At 40.3% G+C, this 21,265-nt stretch overlaps 1 protein-coding gene across 1 annotated transcript in view; it reads right to left on the bottom strand.

Annotated features, from left to right (window-relative positions):
- The window catches only part of THBS2 (thrombospondin 2), a 38,212-nt gene that overhangs the window by 15,363 nt on the left and 1,584 nt on the right, over positions 1–21,265 (bottom strand). The window contains exons 2-13 of the mRNA XM_037817632.1: positions 19,707–19,781; positions 17,616–18,172; positions 16,407–16,491; positions 11,510–11,706; positions 9,105–9,245; positions 8,202–8,298; positions 5,447–5,617; positions 4,894–5,070; positions 3,718–3,891; positions 2,455–2,582; positions 2,204–2,356; positions 1,450–1,668 (exon numbers count right to left, since the gene is read on the bottom strand). Coding sequence (XP_037673560.1) covers positions 1,450–1,668; positions 2,204–2,356; positions 2,455–2,582; positions 3,718–3,891; positions 4,894–5,070; positions 5,447–5,617; positions 8,202–8,298; positions 9,105–9,245; positions 11,510–11,706; positions 16,407–16,491; positions 17,616–18,172; positions 19,707–19,758 — 2,151 coding nt within the window. The 5' untranslated portion in view covers positions 19,759–19,781. The remainder of the gene's footprint in view (positions 1–1,449; positions 1,669–2,203; positions 2,357–2,454; positions 2,583–3,717; positions 3,892–4,893; positions 5,071–5,446; positions 5,618–8,201; positions 8,299–9,104; positions 9,246–11,509; positions 11,707–16,406; positions 16,492–17,615; positions 18,173–19,706; positions 19,782–21,265) is intronic.

The following is a 21,265-nucleotide window of genomic DNA, read 5'->3' as shown; positions in this document are numbered from 1 at the left end:
CCCTGGCCACATCCTGAATTCGGACCTCTGGCTTCTGGAATGATGAGAGTGTAGATGTTTGCTATTTTAAGCCACCAAGACTCTGGTAGTTTGTTACAGCAGCTACAGGAAACTAATACAACCCTTTATAAATTCTAAGGAATTTCCATTCTCCCAGCTGGCTGAATTACTTTCTTATTCTATAGAACATTAGGGTCTTGCAAAGAAAGAAGACTGGCCTAATTCAGCTAAAGAAATTTTAGCTTCTCTACTCTTCATACAAACTGTGGACCCCGTGCTATGCCATCTTCTTGCCTCCTCCTCACTGACTGCAAGACTCTTTTTATGCATTGGACATTTATTAAGGCTCTGTGTTCCCTCCCAGTTCCTCAAAATGAGCAGGGTAAAAGTGAGACTACTTTGTATAAAGATCTCTGGAATGGAAGGAAATGCATGGGCAACTGCTCAACCTGATGATCAAAACCTATCAGGCAACTCCCCCCTATGTGGGACCTGACTCCCAGGGGTGTAAATCTCCCTGGCAACACAGGATATGACTCCTGGGGATGAATCTGGACCCGACATCCTGGGATTGAGAACATCTTCTTGACCAAAAGAAGGATGTGGAATGAAACGAAATAAAGCTTCAGTGGCTGAGAGATTCCAAAGAGAGTCGAGACGTCACTCTGGTGGACATTCTTATGCATTATATAGATATCACTTTTTAGGTTTTAATGTATTGGAATAGCTAGAAGTAAATACCTGAAACTACCAAACTCCAACCCAGTAGCCTTGACTCTTGAAGACGATTGTAAAACAATGTAGCTTACAAGGGGTGACAGTACAATTGTGAAAACCATGTGGATCACACTCCCTTTATCCCGTATACGAATGGATGAGTAGAAAAATGGGGACAAAACCCAAATGAAAAATAGGGTGGGATGCGAGGGGGTGAGCTGAGTAATCTTGTTTATTTTTATTTTTTCCTCTTATTCTGGTTCTTTCCGGTGTAAGGAAAATATGAAAAAATAGATTGGGGTGATGAATGCACAGCTATATGATGGTACTGTGAGCAGTTGATTGTACACCATGGATGACTGTATGGTATGTGAATATATCTCAATAAAACTGAATTTAAAAACAATGCATCAGGCAAGAGGGCTGAGAGGAGCTGGCTGCTGGCTCTGGGGACATCAACATGCAAAACTCCCTTTCCATCACACAGCAGTGGCAAAAAATCTGTACTCCTCATTCTGCCAAGGTCTCCAAAGAGGAAATCTATGTGGAATGCATGAGGAAACTGGAAAATTTCAGAGTTTCTGATCATTTTGGACCAATTCATTATTCCCAAACCTGCCACAGTTCCTCCTGACTAAGAACCACTAGAGCTTGGGAATGGTGCAAGCATTTTAGCCACCGTATATTCCATCCTGCTCCTTTATCGTCACCTTCCCAAGCCTTCCCACTTACCTGGATACAGTGGTAGGAAGCATTGGTGGCACAGACCAGGTTCTTATTGGGCCAGCCGTCCAGATCAGAGTCTTCCCCGCAGATGAGCCCGTCGCCGGCATACCCAGTCTGACACTCACACTTGTACATGGGGTCGCTGAAGTGGCCCAAGTAGATGCATTCTGCATGCTTGTGGCAGTTGTGAGTCATGTCTTTGCACGGGTTTTCAGGTTCACACACCTGTGGGATGGAAGGGCTGAATGGGTCTCCAGCACATATTGACACGTGCTGTATGGGGAGTGTGGACCAGGCACTCACGGGCAAATGTGCATGTGGTGCAGCTTCTGTCTTGGAGTAGAGCTGTCGTGGAGATTAGGGCTGCCATGCAAGAATCAAGAATCTTGGAATTTTACTTTTTTCTGGAAGTGATTGTGAAGCTTTTCAATTTATTTCACTGAGCAGTGCAGTGTTTCTGAGCCTACATAAAGCGTGCAGTGAGATATCACTGAGACAAGAAAATTAAAAATTATCACCCTGATCCTCACGGTTTCCTTTGCCTTAAAACTCACATCTGAGTTCACCATACAAAAGAACCAGCCAGATGGATTGTAGAGGTTAAGACAGCTGTCTTGCAATTTCTGATTGAGGAATTCCTTCCTGCCATTTTTTTCCCCAGGAATGTTGCCCCTTTTTCTTCTCCGTCCCCCGCTCCCTTCTGCCTGGACACTTGTGTGTTTCCTTTCATAATAAATATAAAAAGAGCCACATCACATACTTGCTTTTCTGTTCTGGCCGCCTCCAGGCCAACCCCGAAAGGCTGGCCCCCTTTGTAGCGTGGGGGACACGGCAGGCAGTGGAAGCCGGGGTTTGTGTTCACACAGCGGTGAGCCTTGTTGGTGGAGAAGCAGACATCTGTGACCACGGCGCACTGCAAGGGGACAGACAGGCCCGTGATCTCACCGGTCTCTCTGATCTCCACGTGAAGTTCCGCTGCCTGACGCGGGCCGGGAGGGGAAGGGCACCCACCTCGTCCAAATCCTCACAGTGGGTGCCGTTGCCAAGGAAGCCAACTGGACACGAGCCGCAGGACCACGAGCCATCCGGGAAGCTGTTGCACTGGGCGCCAGGAAAGCAGGGGTTGGATAAACAGCCGTCTGTGTCCAGAGGAAGCAAAGCAGAGTGAGTGAGCAAGGCCCAAACCTCATTCGTGTGTTAATTAAACAGGAGACCAACTCACAAAAAGACAAAAACCCTGGCTACGGCTGGAGAAGCACTTGATTTCCATACTGCCACATGCTCAGTAGTTTACTTATAATAAAATAAGGTTAACTAAGAATACTTGGGTGATATGCATATAGTGTAATATGAGAGAGTGATCAAAAGCTAAATCACTAAGAATTTATTCTTAAATGTAAAAATGTGGTAGGTTACAAGGATTGTCCACATTATACTCCCTGTGATATACAATACTCGGTGATATACAATACTCAATATTGTATTGCATAATTTGGGTTTTCACATAAAAATACTAAAGGAAAATATAAAAGCAGTTATCTCTGTGTAGTGAGAACAAATTAATTTTTTTTTCTTTCCCATGTTATCTACATATTTTCCAAAAATTTTACACTTTTAATTAGAATAAAAAGCAGTTAAGGCTTAAAATGTACACGGTTCCTATTTGGAATAATGGAAATGTTTTGGTAATGGATGGCAATGATGGTAGCACAACATTGTGAACATCACAACAGCAATGAAATACATACCTGAATGTGATTAAAAAGGGGAAATGTTAAATTGTATGTATGATAACAGAATAAACATTTAAAAAAAAAAAAAATCCATGGAACTATACTACACAAACAGTGAACTCTAAGCTAAACCATGGACTATGATGGTACTATTATAAAATGGTACTATTATAAAATGTGCTTTCATCAATTGTAACAAATGTTCCACACCAATGCAAGATGGTAATAATAGGGCAGTGTATGGGAATCCTGTATTTTATATATGATTGCTCTGTAAACCTATAACTTCCTTAGTAAAGAGGGGAAAACTTAGCAAAAAAGGAGAGGAAGAAGAAGAAGAAAAAGAAGAAGAGGAAGAAGAGGAGGAAGGAGAAGGGGAAAGAGGAGGAGGAGGAGAAGGAGGAGGAGGGGGAAGAGGAAGAAGAAAAAGAGGAGAAAAGCCAATAATTTCTTCAACAACTCCTCTGGTTAGCAAGTCCAGACAACACAGACAGATCCACGTTCCTGGCATGGTGGAGCTGCTCGTCCAGTGCACACCCACCAACTGGGCAGCTCCTTTTGTTGCACATCTGGTGTTCCTTGACATCGCCCACACAGTCCTTTCCTCCATACTGGGGCTCTGGGCTGTTGCAGACCCGCGTTCGCTCCCGAATCCCTCCAGCACAAGTAACTGGGCAGGCTGACCATGGGGACCAGGGGCTCCAGCGACCGTCAACTGCAGGATTAGCAGACACGGAGAAAAGCACGAAGATTGGTCACACAGGGCAGAGAATGCAACTTCACACCGATGTGGCACGAGAAGGAAAAGCACGATGAGGCAAAGTTGCCACACTTTGGACAAAAAGTTGGTGCCATTCTATTTTGATTGAGCTACAGGTAAGCCAGTGACTGTGCCACTAAGTCCTTTCTTGATGATAAGATTTGGGTAGCGATAGGGATGATGAAATTTCAAGGGGGTTTATTTTTACCTCTGAGAAGAAAAAATCACACAACCTCTTCTCTCTGGAAGCTTCCAGCGGTTTACAAAGGGTTACTGAATTACAGGAGCACCACCAGAATACAGAAGCTGTGCTCATCTCTGAAAGTTCTTTAAAACTGAATTTCTTTTTAAACGGTTATCACTAATCTTTTGCACAAATGAACATCTCAGTAATGAAAGGAATCACCCTACATTCATTCTCTCTTCTCCTGAGTGTTAATCTTTGTGAATTAAGCTACCTTAAAGCAGGTTCTGCATGCTGTGAACTATTTTACCCACATGTTTTCTGGAAACACTGACTCTAGCTTACCCCCATTCCAAGGGAAAAGGCCATTTTTTATGAGACACGTTGTTCTGTGCCATCCACTGTTTCACCGAGTCCAAACTCACTACTGCAACTGCTTGCACGGCTCTGGTGCATTCTATTTTTCCTTTTGTTGTAGATAGAAGCCTGTGCTAAGCGTGGATGAAATCAGAGCTAACGCACACAAGGTTAGTTAGTGCTGAGTGCAGGCAATCGGCCCCGATCCAGAAGGCCAAGTTCCAAAATCAGGCCAAGCCAAGGGGATTGCAGAGCATTTTATATTCCTCTGGAACTGTGCTGGGCCTTTGTTTCATTAAACCTGGACAGGGCTGAACACGGACTCTGGCATCCAAGAACCCTTGTGTCTGTGATCGTCCACTCAGAGCTTTCTCACAAAACCAAGCTACAAAGGACGCACCATTTCACACACTTACTGGGACACGGGGCGCCCTGGCAAGGCTTTGTTTCCCGTCCACTTCCTTTGCAGTTCTTCCCCCCCATCTGCGGAACCGGCGAATTGCAGAGACGGATACGCGTGATGTTGCCCGTTCCACAGGTCACTGAACAGGAAGACCATGGGGACCAGTGGCTCCAGCCGCCATTCTGCCGGACTAACAAATGGAGAAGCACAACGCCAAGAGATCAGTCTGCTGCGCTGTTTAGCAACACGGAAATAAAAATATTCACTCAGAGGCGCTGACCCCACACCAGATGTTTGCCTTCTCAACCAACTGTTATTTCACAGCTGGGAAGGAAAGGAGATGAGAGCCATTACCGAAAGCCAGGACAGAAAAATGCAAGAATCCTTCAACAAAAGGATCCTTCAACAAAACTGAGAGGCCGATTCACAGTCTATCCAAAGCTGCAGAATGTAACATGGACCCTTACAAAATGAAATGATCGGAGAACATGGCTTGACAGATGGCCTCCTTTCATGCATCTCACAGGTATCAGGATTGGAGGAACAAAGAGCCCTCCGGCACTTACTGCGGTGGTCGCATTTTCCAAGGCTGCACACTCTCGTCTGGATGGAGGGTCCCAGGCAGGTGTTGCTGGTGACATCACAGGACCGGCCCCTCTGCTGGGTCCCCGAGCCACAGGTGACGGAGCACTCGGTCCACTCTGCCCAAGGAGACCAGCCTTCTTCACTGTCCATGTCTGTGGTCAGAGGAAGCACAAAGCACTCTCGTTGATCCTTCCACTTGATGGATAACTTCACAAAACCAAATAGGTAAACGAGTCATGCAGCATATTTGATTAGAACACGCATGCTCAGGAGTCTAAATATAGTGTACCACTTTGTGACAGATGGCATAAGGGTGCTTTCTGGGTGAATAAGAGCTTCCAAACAAATCCAAGGTTACGAAAAGTCTGTTACCTTGACTGGAGGTCAGCAACTGTCTTCCAAGTAAAGAATGGAAAGAAATTAATTTGGTAGATGTAGGTTTCCATTTCAGTGACTGGTGCATAATGTGTACTATAAGACCAGAAACTGCAGCGTCTGTTTTCTGAGTGTTAAGGATATTTTAACCCCATCTGTGACCAGCAAAGTTGTTTAATAGATTTTTACAAAATATTATACAAAAGAGTGTGCTGAATTGTGTTTCCATGAGGCTTTATTAAAGTTATTAAGATTTAATTTATTTCCATATTAACCGTCATTTGATGATTTACATATATATAATAATGAAATATTTCAATTATTAGTTAAAATTGCAGGTCACTAAATGCAGTCCCAAATAATCTAAATTGGTGAAAAATGAAATAAAAAGGCAATTTCTTATAAAATCCTTTAAAGGTAATTACAATCCCTAAAGGAAGAAAATAGTAAGTTAGTGCAAGGGATCATTCTGATAAGTAGTAAAAGATGCTTTTCATCCTCCTATCATATTCAGGTAGTAGAGAACCTGCCATACAAATTTTCTGTGATTAAATGCTACAGACAGGGGACAAAAAGATAGGCAAGGGGGCCCTTTTCTGTGCTATTTGGCTCTTGATACCATAAAACATCTCCCTCTAATTTGAGAGTGGACCTTTGGATGATCATAACTATAATTTTATTCTATCCAAAAAAAATCAGATTTTGTGAGTATCTGCTAAACGCATAATATGTCAAGCACTTCCAAATCTATTGCACTGTTTTTTTTCACCATCAAAATAATCCTGTGTATCAGATGTAATTATTCCATATTTTACATGTAATGGATCTGACACTCAGAGCAATTGCATTTTGCCCAAAGTCATAGAGTGATGGAGCCTCAGCACATGACTCCAAATCCATACTTTCTACATCTAGGGATTAAGCATACAGAGGATGTCATACAATTTGGGGGGCCACCAGCAAAAGGCAGATGAATTTCCCACCAGCAACTAAAGTGAATCTCCAGCTCAACGTTGTTCTAGATGTGTAGGAATTCCAAAGCAACAGGAGAAAGCTGGAGGGAAGCTGTTGCTAAAACCAAGCTTCCAGGGGCACTGGGAAGCAAAATGTGGCCCAAGTTTTGTTTCATCAACCCCAAAGCTTCTACCCTAGGAATATAAAGATGAAAAATAGAGTAAGAATGAACCAAACATACCATGAGCAACCTACTTGAATCGATTTTGAGCAAACATACCATAAACCAACCTACTTGAATCGATTCTGCTGGGTGAAATGAGGAGTGGAAAGATGATTGAGACAGTTCCTGCATTTAAAAGCATCCATGCTTCGGGGAGGCAAAATGATTATCATAAAAGCAAAAGGACAAGTGTCATGAGAGAGACACAAAATACCAGGGGGGTTCACAGAAAAGGGAGGGGAGGAGAATCCAGGAATGTTTTATGGAGGGGATGGCATGGGAACTACCTTTGGACAGATGACCTTGATTTTCGAAGAGCGGAGAATAAAAGATTGAGAAAATGCTTGAGCCCAGGCATAGCAAGAGGAAAATTCTGTATTTGGTTTGAAAGGAGCATAGCATGTATGTGGTGGGATGGTGGGAGCAGAGATTTGGACGCTGACCTAAAGTATTTATCAATTACCTCAGTAGTTGGGAGCCAATTCAGTCTTGTGAACACACTGGATTTCCTTAGAGTGCTACAAATAAAGATGCGTAGTTCCTTCCCTCCTGAATCTCTGTTTCTGTTAACTTGGAACTTATTCCTATAACTTAGAGTGTATTATATTGGTGATGGTGTTTGTTTTGCTGGTTTCATTTTCTTTTTTCCACAGGATGTGTTTATAATGATTATTTCACTGTCTTAAGACAGTCATAAATTTAAGTTGTAGTCTCTGACTCAGTGGTCTGTATTTATATCAAGGGTTTACGCTGAGCCAGAAATTCAGGGTTCCCCTATCTATCTATCTATCTATCTATCTATCTATCTATCTATCTATCTGATCTCAGGCAAGTTGTAGCCTCACAGGGCTCAGTTTCCTTATCTGTAAAGAGACATGACAACACAAGTTTTTCAGATGCCTGCATTTCTAGTACTTACAAACTCCTTGCTGGTAGTCGGTCAGCAATGACAATGAATGACCTTGGGAGTGAAATGGTCTCCTGCTACTTTCTTTCTCATCTATTTGTATACGCTAGACTAGACTACCTACCAAAATAAGAGATAGGTAGGTGGATAGATAGACAGACAGATAGATAGATGGATGGATAATTAGATAGAGATCGATAGAAAGATTAGATAGAGATAGATAAAGAGATCACTAAAAAAATACAGAGACCCTGTTCACTTTGCTGATAGTACTTACCATGGACACAGGAAGGGCAACATTCACCTTCAGCAAAGGATGGGTTGGCACAAGTCACTGGTGGGCAAGTTATTTGGTGGCAAACAGTTTTAAATTTCTGCAAGTAAAGAAAAAAATTCATATGACTTGCATTTTAAAAATAAACTTTTTAAAAACACTAGCATAAGGGCTGGCTTGCACAGGGTCAATGGAATGGCTATGTTTTTATAACCCTTAGATCTTACCCATGATAAACAGAAGGAATTTAAAAATATAGTCATCTCTTCTTTCCTTCGTGCTCAGAGCCTAATATAAAGGAGAGCATGCAAAATGGCTCTTTACATCTGTTTCCTTCCTTTTACCATTCCAATGACAATTAAAAAAAAACACCTTCCACGTACTCCACCTCCCACAGAGGAGAAACAGGTGGATCATGGAAGCATGTACTGTTTAATTTAAAGACCATCACCAACGGAAATTGAACCACATTAAGTAAGGAGAAGAAAGCACACTGTCTAAAATATTTTTGCTTGTGAATTGCATTTCTCCAGATGGTTCTGCTGAGCTTCAATGTCCTAACAGAATTACACACAGGCTTAGAGGAGTACCTGGCATGGGTACAGTCTACTCTGCCTCTAAACACCTGTGTGACATTGGCCAAGTCACTTCACCCCCCTGGAGTTGGGTTTCTTTACGTGCAAGACAAAGACCTTGATTTAAATCACCTTCATTGCTGCTTCTACGTCCATGACTCATACTCAGGTTTCCTTACATGTCTAAATACATTTGACATTTAGCAATAGCATACTACCAGTTTTCAGATGATTAAGCTATACCCAGTGCTAAATGGCGGCAAAAGAGGAATGGTCACGTGTGCATTTCTTTCTTGCCACACCAGAGAAGAGAAAGGCCTTTGCCTCTCACCTTGCAGGTGCAGGTGGTACAGCTGTCTACCACCCAGGTTTCATTGTCCGCAAAGAACCGGCCATCCTGCCAACATACTGACATATTCTTCATCTTCGGGCGGCCACCAATGAGCTCCCAGAGAAACTGGTTGTCATTGGACTGAAAAGTTAAGTTAAACATTTAAAGTATAAACAAGCACATTTGTGGATGTGAAAGAATGCTAATCCATAAAGAATGTTCCTCCTAAGTTAAGTGGTAGAAACCACTAGCTGTGTATTACAACCCTGCCTGGAGAATGGTAGAGCTTAATAAAGGTTGACAATGGTGAAATCTATGCAGAGCCTTCTGTTAAATATATTCGTATCACTGAGACCATCATGAAAGTGTCCATGCTTTTTTGCTGTTGTTTTCTCAACTGTGGCTCCAGTCATTCATAAGCATCTAAATGATACATATTCTTAAATGCATGTTGCCTTTACTTATTCATTTAATGGATTCTGCTCCTCGGATTGATGCAATCTGGAATTATATCTTAATATTCTTAATTTCCTCTCTAGTAAATACTAGATACTCAGCAGGAAATCAATGAGTGGCTTGTTTCTTGAGCCAGCACTTATGGCCTTTGAAACTGGACTGGCTCTTTTCCTGCCCACTTTTTCCAATGCCAAGGAAAAAGGCAGACATAATCCATATTTCTTTGGGGCATACAGACTAGTGAGGAAATTAGACAGTTATAAAAACAAAGACACAAATAAATGAAAAGTACACCAAGGCTCCCTAAATATGTCTGTGGTTTACCTTCCTCTTTCTAAGCTAATGCTATGTGGGTACTTTTCCCGCTAAGTAGTACTTTCTAATTTGGGAAATAATGAACCCTTTCGGAATCTGATTTAAGGCAGGGCTCTCTCTTACACAAAAGGAAAGACGTTTACCCACCCTGACTTTTTTGTGCAATTTCAGGGAGTTTACAAATTCCTTAAACCCCATACACCATGTTAAGCAACCTTGTCCTCAAAGCTCTTTTCAAAGTGAGAAAAAGCCAGGTGACAGGTGACATACTCATTTCCTCCTGTCCCGTCCTTTCTGTTCTGAGTTCTCTTCCCAGGTGGCCCCTGTGATCTGTGCATACACAATCAGTATTTCAGCACCGCACGGATGAAACCCTCTATAGTTCTTGACATGCCCTGGAATTAAAAGCAAGGCTGTGTACTGCAACCTTCTTCAATAAGAAAGCTCCAAAGGCATACTTATACCGGGAAGAAACTTCTTTCATTAAGATTGCCCACCAAACAGAACAATCTGGTATTATATCTTAATATTCTTAATTTCCCCTCCAGTAAATACTAGATACTCAGCAGGAAATCAATGAGTGGATGGAGGGATGAGTGCTGCAATTATTTCTGCTTTCTCTTACTGCCCCAATGCCCTGTACAATCCCGGGAAATTCCAGAAAGTGCACCCCCCATCCTTGGCTTCATTCTTGAGCCAGCACTTCTGACCTTGGACACTGGACTGGCTCTTGTTCTGCCCACTAGCTTCTAGGCTTCCCCAAATCAGAAAACATTTAGCAGCTCCTCTGACTTGGAGAAAAGGATGGAAACAGAGGCAGGGGATCAGGTATTATTTGCAAACCCAGTCAGAACCCACCCACCCCCACGCACACATATACACACACTTTAAATAAAGCCTCTCTCTGCAGTAGCCTCAACAAGCAGGTCTCTCTCTCTTCATTATTCTTTCCCACTTCCTATATTGCTTCTCTCTTGACATCAACTATCTAATGTCCTTTGGGGGACAAATCATAATCACCTTTTACTATGCTTTAGCATAGCCATTTGGACATCGCAAGATAATGTGGCTAAAATGAAACTCATTACTTTCTGCTCCCCTTTACTAAACTTTTAATCAATCACTTTAAAGCACTTTGCACACATTTTTCTCTCTCCGACATGCAGTAAAGAGGAAAATGGGTTTGACTTGTATCATCTTCTGAACTGCCTTCTGTCTTTAAGAACAGGCTAGACTTCTCAAACCTCTTCAGCTTTTCCACTCAACACTAAATCCTTTAAATAAATGAATCTCTGTCTGTATTTTTTATTTTATTTATGGGTTTTATTTACTCACAAAATTCAGAATTAATTTGGAGAATATCTATCTCATGACCGCATTTTTCATAGGATACTTGGGAATGTCTACAGAAATTTCCTCTAATTCCCCTACATACGAAACAAACATCCCTGAAGAACCTGCCATAAATTTCCATGTACTAACAGTTGCTTTTAAAATAGAGTCCAATGCATTTTCAGACAAGCAAATGTTTAGTCACCAGAACAACACAACTTTAGGTAGATTGAGAAGGACCTATTCTGTCTCATTCAAGACATCTACACTTATAGGCCCTGCTTCATTCCGTAGACACCTACCACTTTGTTGAGGTTTTCACTGAGCTGGTTCACAATGACGTGGAGTCCGGAGAGTTCGTTGATCATCTTGCCCAGCTCTTCGCAGGAGCGTTCACACACTTCAGGCTTTTTCTCCGTGCTTTGGCCAACGTACTCTGTGGTCACATGAGGGCTGAGATGGAGTGTCTCTGTGTTTTCATTGATGGAGTTGACTTCAGCTGACAGGGAGACACATCAAGGACATTGAATGGGATGGTCCAGAGGTGGCAAACGGTGGTGGTGAGTTTGACCTTAGAATTGTAAATTGGTACTCAGAGGTGAGGATGAGCCCTTGTTGGTTTTTGGAGTAGCTTAATGCTAAATTAAATCCAAGACCAACAAGAAGAGTCAACGTTCCCTGTTCCCAAGTATGACCTTTGCCTTTGAGAAAGCAGTCCGTATTATTCCAGAAGACTACACTTTCTTGAGGTTAAAGAATAGATTATTGGTGAAGCAGTATTTTAATTTAGTTATAGTAAATATAAAGGGCATTAAACACTTACACACTTGGAAATGGCCTTGATTTATGTGCGTTGTGTGTGCCAGTTTGTATATATTATGTCCCCCAGAAAAAGCCATATTCTTTGATACAATCTTGTGTGGACAGACATATTAGTGTTGATTAGATTGTAATTCTTTGAGAGTTTCCATGGAGATGTGACCCACCTAACTGTAGGTGATAACTCTGATTGGATAATTTCCATGGAGGTGTGGCCCTGCCCATTCAGCATGGGACTTGATTAGTTCACTAGAGCATTACATAAGCTCAGACAGAAGGCGTGAGCTTGCTACAGCCAAGAGGGACACTTTGAAGAATGCACAGGAGCTGAGAGAGGAGCTGCAGTTTACAGAGACATTTTGGAGACAGCATTTGAAAGCAGACTTTTGCTCCGGAGAAGTTAAGAGAGGACAAATGCCCCGAGAGCAACTAAAAGTGACATTGTTGAGGAGCTGCAGCCCAGACAGGAACATCCTGGGAGAAAGCCATTTTGAAAACAGAGCTCTGAAGCAGATGCCAGCCACGTGCCTTCCCAGCTAACAGAGGTTTTCCAGACGCCATTGGCCATCCTCCAGTGAAGGTTCCTGATTGTTGCTGACTTACCTTGGATATTTTATGGCCTTAAGACTGTAACTTTGTAACCAAATAAGTCCCCTTTTATAAAAGCCAATCCATTTCTGGTGTTTTGCATAACAGCAGCATTAGCAAACCGGAACAATGTATCTTAGGTAGAACTAATAGTTTCTTGTCTTTCTGACAATTTCTTATTGTTATCCCAACCATAAATCTGTTTCTTCAACCACATAATCTCCATATACTCTGATGACTTCTCTCATCTCTTCTTTTACCCCTCTTTTCCATCCCCAAACACCCTTTTTCTTATGCTCCTTGTACGGCATCAAAACAAAGTCTTGCTGTCTTCATGCTCAAATAACCAGTTTCCTGGAGACCTCACCTTTCTTTTCCCTGAAGTTCATGCCAATTTCTCTGCTGGGTTTGGTGTCAATTCCCCGATGTGTTGAGTATTCTATCTTTCACTCCCTCAGAAATTGTACCAAACCGTCTGAAGTTTTAGTTCATGGGAGAGATGTGGCTATGATAAATAATTCACAAAACTGATCTGGGGCAGGTCCATAAACAGAAGTCATAATCAGATCAAGCTGGACCTGTTAGAGGTAGCCAGTGCCGAGGGCTCTAGGAAAGAGCTTGTCTTATTTATTCATAATTCACATTCCAGTTTTCTCTCTGGAGTAATGATCAAAATTGTAAATGTTTTCCTTCTTGCAGACATTCCATTATTGAATTTTTACTTTAAAATGCTACAATTCTGTCAGGAATTCCATTACTGAATTTTACTTGGTCATAAATTCTTGTTGCAATATGCATCTAGCTTATAAGTATATAAGCCTATAAGCATACAAACACATATGTAATATATATATACACACATTAGTATATATATGTATTATGTGTGTATGTGTATTTATATATGTGGGTGTGTGTTTGCTTATGTTTGTGCATATGTATGTGTATGTATGTGTGTGTCTGTGTGCATGTATGTAGTGATTTCTACTTAGGGTAATTCACTTTCACTTATTTAAAAAATTCCTTGACTTATCCTGGCTAATTTTTTTTGCTCCTCTAATAATTTAGCAAAAATTAGTATATCTCGGTGTTTCCCTCCTGCTTCTGTCATGAATTCAGGTTGACCTGGTAGCAAAACCTTCCAACGAAACTGCATTTTCTTTTGTGTTTTGGTCAATATTTTCAGTTATGAAATAATAATGACTTCATACCATTACAAAGTTAATCTAATTCTTATAACAGTAAAAAGAGCAGTGTCATTACCGAGCATCAATTCATGAGCAAACTGTTTCTACAGACCCAACTTCTTTAAATCCAACCTGACCAGTGAAAAACAATTGAAGACTTTATTGCAAAGCACTTAAAAATGAGACACTGCTGTTCCAGGTGTTTTGGGTAGACAAACCCATGGTTAACCATTACATAGTGTTAAGATTAGGAAAAGTTTAGAAAAGGTTTACAAGTATATAAATCTATACTTATTCTGTATCTTGAGACAACTGATTTGGATTTTTATGTGTCTGTTTCTGTAAGAAGGACTAAGGGTTTCCAGTCATTTTAATTTAATTTAATTTGTTCTTAATAGTTCCATGTACTGTTGACTCATAACTCTGAGTTCAGAAAATATCTAAGGATGCGACATTTGTTAGAATGTATGTTGCTAAAAACAAACAAACAAACAAACAAAAAACAGAAAAAAGAAAACTGTGCTTGTTTGCATAAAGTTGTCAATTATGTTTGACATAATAGGTTAGTTTTAACCACTGACCTGCATGATAACTGACTCATTATGCCACTAATGATCTATCTCTAATTTAATTCAACCTGCATCCAATTATGATACCGGGATTTTTTGTGATTAGGAGCATTTCTAAGGGTATATTTTCTCTTCATAAATTTTATTTGTATATATTAGTGCACATACATATGTATGTGTGTGGGGGGGTGCATGTGTAATCTAACAGACTGAAACAAATTTATTGCAACTACAACAAAAAGTGCCCAAAAGTACAGCACCCCGGGACTCCAGGTACCTAGGGAAGAGCCCTGCATTACTTAAAATTCATATCAAAGCACATATTACTCAAGAGAGGATGACTCACTGATGTTGGCAATTACATTTTAGATAACAGGCAAAGTCAGGGTCATGTCAGTGTTAAGGTTAGAGTTAGGATTAGACTTAGGATAGGGCACCTTCTGTTCTCCTATCACTGATGATAAAGTGTCTCTCTTTCCTTTCTCTACCTTAGGTTATCCAAGTGTCAGCCTAACTGAAGCATATGTCTTAAATTTATTTCTAGCTTCTTTACTTAAATAAAGGTAAGGTCCTCCTTCCAGTTAGGGCAAAGAATAAGCACTTCTTTTTCTTTCCCTTTGCTGTAGGATTGAACCTTTCCCTATGGGATTACAGTCATGTCAGTTTAATGTCTTGGCCTTTTCAGAGCTTTTACCAATCTTAATGGCTGTACCCAAATAAGGGCAATGACCTAACTCAAGAGGATTGTGGAGTGGCATTTTAGCAGGAACTGGAAGATAAGGAATAAGATTTGGTCCTGAGCCACAACGGCTGTTGCCAACAAGGAGTTTGGAATTGAGAGCATGTGTGATATAAGGGAATAAAAATGTCCCTTATCCCTCGACAGTCCAGCCAAGAAACACTGTTTTAATTTTTTCCTACTTTGTACTTCAAAGTGCTCTCTACTTCAAATCTTAACCAACAGATTGAAAGAGATGCAGCCTTAGATTGAAGGACAGACAGATCCTTAAACTTTGTCAACTCATGACAGAGCTGAAGCCAAGGAGCAATCTGAGGAGTAATTTGCTCAGGGCAAAGGAAATGGAAAATATTAAGGAATCTCAGAGGAACTGAATAATCAGAACAAGAACTACCGGCTCTGAAGTAGACCGTTAGATGGTAGAGCCAGAGTTTGCATTAAAGACATCAAACCCTACATACTCCTGACATGCTGATCCATAAAAGAACAATGTATGTTTCCCATAATTTACAATGGGAAGGACCACGTTGTCCTAATGAATGGATCCCACAACTGAAATCATGTAGCACATAAGAGCATTTGCTTTGGAATCTCTCAAACACCAATTATTATCCCAACTTCTTAATAGATAATTAAATCTGGTAGCTAGCAAAGCCTATGTGAGTCTTGGTTTCTTCATTTGTAAAATGAGGACAATGAAAATAGCCATCATGTAGAGTTATTCTGAAGATCAAATAATATATTGCATTTAAGGTGGCTGACAGAGTGACTTTCATAAATTGAGCACTCAAGAGGATGTTGGTAAATTATAGTTGGACACATAATTCAAAATGGTAATTAACAGACAATGTAGATGATATATGGATGATTCAAGTAGCATAGATTTTCACAATTTGACTGTATCAATAACTAAGGATAGAATAAGAAAACTTCTATAAATCAGGTTTGACAAAAGGTCTGTGGTATTACCTTATACAGATTAGCTTCACAAATAGATAGGCTGGAAATCACATTAAATCAATTTAAAATTCCAGTGAATTCTTTGACTTGTAAAGTGGGAAGTTTTTTGGATTATTAAAATCTATCCAATATTAAAACTTCAAGCAATTTATCATTTTCTATTTTTAACATGTCTAAATTGACTAGGCAACTCCCTCAAGTACAATGATGGTACTTTATTCAAAGATTTTTATTTAAATCCCCACTAGCACACAGTTACACATGTACACACACACACATACACATCATAGAAGTTAAATTCAAGAAAGGAAATTAAATACATTGTTCAAAATATACTTACTTTCCTGGCCTTGCTGGCAACCCTTCTTGCTTAGAATATCTTCCACAGAATTTTCAAAGACTAAGTAAAAATTCTGAAGTAAGCCCTGCAAATATACACAAACAAATAATGGAGCAAGAGACATACACTTTTAATGCCTAGTTAAATGTGATTTTGAAATATAAAATGTAATATTAAAATAGAATATTTTCTTCCATGTTTTATACTCAACACTTTGAAATCTCTCTATAATTGATTATCCCCAATATATGTTACTTTTGAAATTCATTTTTAGGCAGGACACAGAAAATCAGAGTTTAGTATAAGAAGATGACGAACTAGAAGAAGAAAGTATTCTCTACAGAATAACGGTGTCCCCAAGATGAGTATTGGTAGATCTTCTCCTTTGAACATGTTGAGACAGATATTCTAAGCTATTTTTTTTTTCTGCTCAGGGATCTGATGATTACAGTGTGCTTGCATTTGTCTTAGAGATTTCCACTGATCCAGTCATGGTCCTGTGTAGACAATGGGTCTACAAAATCTCTCCCATTCCTTAGCCATAAATCATTCTTTACAGGAGTTGGATCAATCACGTTTAGCCATATGGAGCTTCCTAATGAAGCTTGGATTAATTCAATAACAAGCATCTCTAGGTCTTTTACTCAACTGAGTTTAAATATATATATTACGAAAGACACACACACATACACACACCCCCACACACACATCTGGAAGAGAAAAATGTACTAACATTTTTAACACATTTTTACTAACTAGAAATATCCTCCTCCAAAATATATTTTAACAGAAATGAACACAGAACTATTACCTCATCAGTCTATGTCCCTTCCCTTAGAGAGAGTTATTAATTTGTTCTCCTGTCTTTAATACTAAAAAAAGAATTAAAGCATGGTTTCAGCTATAATAAATGTGTCTGGAGTTATCAGCCCAATGGGGTTGATTGCTGGATGGTCAAACCAATACCCAATCTGTGGAAGTCAATGACCACCTGTGCAGGTAAGAAAATGCACATGGTGACATCTTGCTCTGTTTACTCCTGGGGTGTGTGTGTGTGTGTGTGTGTGTGTGTGTGTGTATGGTGTTTCTCCATGGCCAAGCTTCACCCTCTCAATCATAGACATTGCATTAAGAAATGCACTATTTTGTCATTTCTCAGAAAAGCTTATTCCTCAGCCTTACAAGTGTCCACAGCCCTGATGCACGTACCCTGAAGTGATTCTCCCGAGTAGACCCTTTAGCCACGTACATCCTGCTCTTCTCGGTTTTCAGGCGCTCATAGAAGGGCTCGTCCAGGGTGAAGCTGTCAATCAGGTCGCAGCCCACGTACAGGCTGTAGGTCTCGCCTGTCACTTGCACCGTGATGTTCTTCCACTGGGAGTCGGCCAGGCCCACGTCCTCAAGGGAGACGACGTGCTGGAAGCCATCTACCCAGTAGGTGAGGTCCAGGGTGTCCGCTGGACCATTGGAGACAAGCTCGAATTGCCTCTGGGAGATGCCCGGGCCCTCCAAAGCCAGGAGGGTGCCCCTCGACTTCCGGTCCTGCTTCAGCGTGGCCGTGAGAAAGAAGCCTTCTTTCTGCTGCATTTTCTTGATGATCCTGCTGAGGTCATCTGCGGTCACGGGAGGGATGTAGTCAAAGCGGACAAAGCGATAAGCTGGCACCGTGGGGTCAGGCCCTCGAAACTGCTTGGCACCTATAGTCTTTCTGTTTATGTTGCTGGAGCTGAAAAGGTCGAAGGATGTGTCCTCATCCAGGTCACCAGCTGTGGGAAGGAACAACAGAGGAGATTTATCAACAAAGAGGGGGGCATGTGCTCACAAGGATAGACTCTCCTTAGAATCAGAATAATAATGCTTAATTTTATAGGCAAGTAAATTAATGAGGTCCCTCCTTCCCTGTTTTGACAAGGCAGCCTGTGCCATATTTTCAATAAAACCACGATTTATCCCAGTGCTGCCCGAAGTGTGGTCCCCCAAAGAGCAGCTGGCCCATAGTTAAGTTTCCATCCTCCACAAGGCAAGGAGCTTGTGTCTGAATCAATGATGTCACTAAGCAGAAACCGTTTCGTTCGGGTGACATTTTTCATGGCAAGACTTTCCGGATGAGGGAGGCAATGCATCAATTTATGTTCTGACACAAGTTCTGTGTCTTGCAGCAGACATGGTTTTGAGCCCTACTGATTTCTGCTGTCCTTCCTTTGCAGATCTAAAGCTAAATTGCAACCCTCCTCTCTTACACCGTTGGATTGCTCAGGGAAAAAAAAAAAATCCTAGAGAAGAAATGGATATGTATCCCAGCTATCAATGAATTTTCAGAAAGCTATAGTTGTTTTCTTATTGAGATCTTCTTAGTTAAAAAAATTATGCTGGTATCTAATTTGTAAAAATACCTTCTCCCAGTCATGTTGCATGCTATGTGTAAGAACTTCAGGCAATGATTGGTCTCAAATCATTCTCAAGGAGATGCATACTTCTTCTGTAAATGCATCATTCTTCTGTAAATAAATGGTTTTTAATCACCATCTCAACTACTGGCAAGAAAAGTTACCAGATCTCACCAAAATAATAATTCTTTAAATAATTCAAAATAATTAACTGAATGAGAAGTTTAAATAAAACATAAATTTTCATAAATAATACTTGGCAAATTAAAACTTTAAAATACACGTTGTTACTGATAAAAGTATGAATGGACAACCGTTCAATAGGACCATTTGCCAATATGTGATAAATCTTCAAGTTAATTTAAACCTTTGACTCAGCAATTCTACTTTTGGAACTTATTCCAAGGATATAATCACAGATATTTGTAAGGATTTATTGCCAACAATATTTGTTGTGGCATCATTTATACTAGTGAAAATAAAACAGAATCTAAATGGGAAATGTTCTAAAGAAAAATTAGAGTTTATCCCTTTGAAGAATGACCATAGTCATTAAAATTCATGTTGTAAGAAAATCATCACATGGGAAAATCTTTATGATATTTATTGTTCACGGAATAAAAAGAAATTATAAAGTATTAAATGGCATATAGTAAAAGTGCTGAAAATATGCACAGCAAAATGTTGTCTCTTAGGGTAGAAGGGTACTTGTCCTCTAATACCTGAATTTTACAAAGTAAATCACTTTATGTCATAAGCACTCAAAAAGTCAATCAATGTTATCTTTAAAATGACATCGAGAAGGTTCTAAAAGTTAGATACTCCAACGAACTTAATTTTGTCTAGTCTCTCGTCTTTTAGTTAAGCTGCATCCTCCAGGATCAGATCATCAGAAGGCTCTGGTTATATTTACCTTGAGTCCTGGAGACAACCCACACACCCAGCAGGATCAGCCTCCACAGCATCCTGCCTCTCCAAAGATTATCTCCTGGGAGAAAACCAAATACTTGTCAGTTCCCAGTGGAATATGCAACTGCAACTTTTAGTCTAGCCTGGAATTTTTAATCATATGACCATTTAAAAACAGTTCTATGCCAAAAAGAAAAAAAAAAAAATCAGAATCAAATGAATTTGGGAGAAGCTAAAAATATACTTTTTTTACTTTTCAAATGGGTTTTTCTGGCAAGTATTCATTGACCAGAACTGTGCTAACTGTGTTCCAGATATTTGTACCCTTGAATCCTCATAATGACCCATGGGGCAAACACTATTATTATTATCCCATTTCACAGATGAGAAAATGGGGGAGCAGAAATTTTCAATCCTTGCCCAGAGGAATGCTGCCGAGAAGTAGTGCAGCCAGGATTTTAAACCCAGAAAGTCTGAATTTAGAAAATACCCATCATGGTGAAAATATATCTGTGAAAGATTTTTTTTTGCAAACATTGCCCCACCCCACCCCCAAAAAACAAAAACCACATAACTTATAACTTAATAAAATAAATATTAACTGTGCATAAAATTTAAATGGAGAGTTAAGTTTGCGTATCATGCTTAATGAAAAACATAACATTTTAGTCAGTAATACTTTTTACCCTGCTTTTCTATTTTCCTCCAGGCCTGTTTTTCCATTCTTGAGGATTTTAAATTGGCACGGTTCGACAGACACTGGACCTGAGTCAGCAGAACTGGGCTGAGGCCCAGACTCCAAAGTTAACCCACTGCTGGGTCTCAGCTTGCAGATCACTGGGACTCAGTTTCCCCATTTGCTAAATGAGCACGTGGAGCAAATGATACCTGTGGTCCCTCCAGTGGTACGTTTGCATCCATCTCTAAATCAAGTCTAAAACTCCCCAAATTGAATAGGAAAGCTCCTTACTCCTGATGTTAAAGAAATCCATGGAGACTGCCTCTCCAGAAATATTTGGTAAACTGGAAAGAGTCCTTTCAGCAATGGAGAAATACTCCCCAGAACCTCAGGTCTGCTTTCCGGAATCTAGAGGTGAATTTTCATAATGCTTTGCATAAGTAAATCTGTGAAGAGTGGTCATTGATTGGCTGTTTTGAACTATCCCACTGCAGAAGGCAGTTCCATAAACTAAACCCCAGGCTGCCGTGTTTAGAGCTTGCTTCTGCCGTGCACTAGCTGTGCACACGAGGGCAACTTTCCTACCCTCTCCGGGCCTCCATTCCCTCATCCATAGAATGAAAATAGTCCTTCAAAAGAGCCACCTCATAAGGTTGATATGAGAAAGAAAGTAAACAAATTCACATTTGCAAAATGCTCAGAACAGCATCGAGCTTAGCAAGCATACAGGTGTTTGTCAAATAACACATCTAGAATGCTTTCTACTACAAGTTTTCAGTAACAATGACAATGGGGGGGAGGAGGAGGAGATAGTTAATTAGGACCTTCATAAAGGGTTCTAATGAGGATTAAATGAAATACATAAACACTCCTACTTAGACTAG

The sequence above is a fragment of the Choloepus didactylus genome, chromosome 24 (genome assembly GCF_015220235.1).
Source record: "Choloepus didactylus isolate mChoDid1 chromosome 24, mChoDid1.pri, whole genome shotgun sequence".
Classification (NCBI taxonomy): Eukaryota; Metazoa; Chordata; class Mammalia; order Pilosa; family Megalonychidae; genus Choloepus; species Choloepus didactylus.
This window is presented reverse-complemented; position numbering and strand designations above follow the sequence as displayed.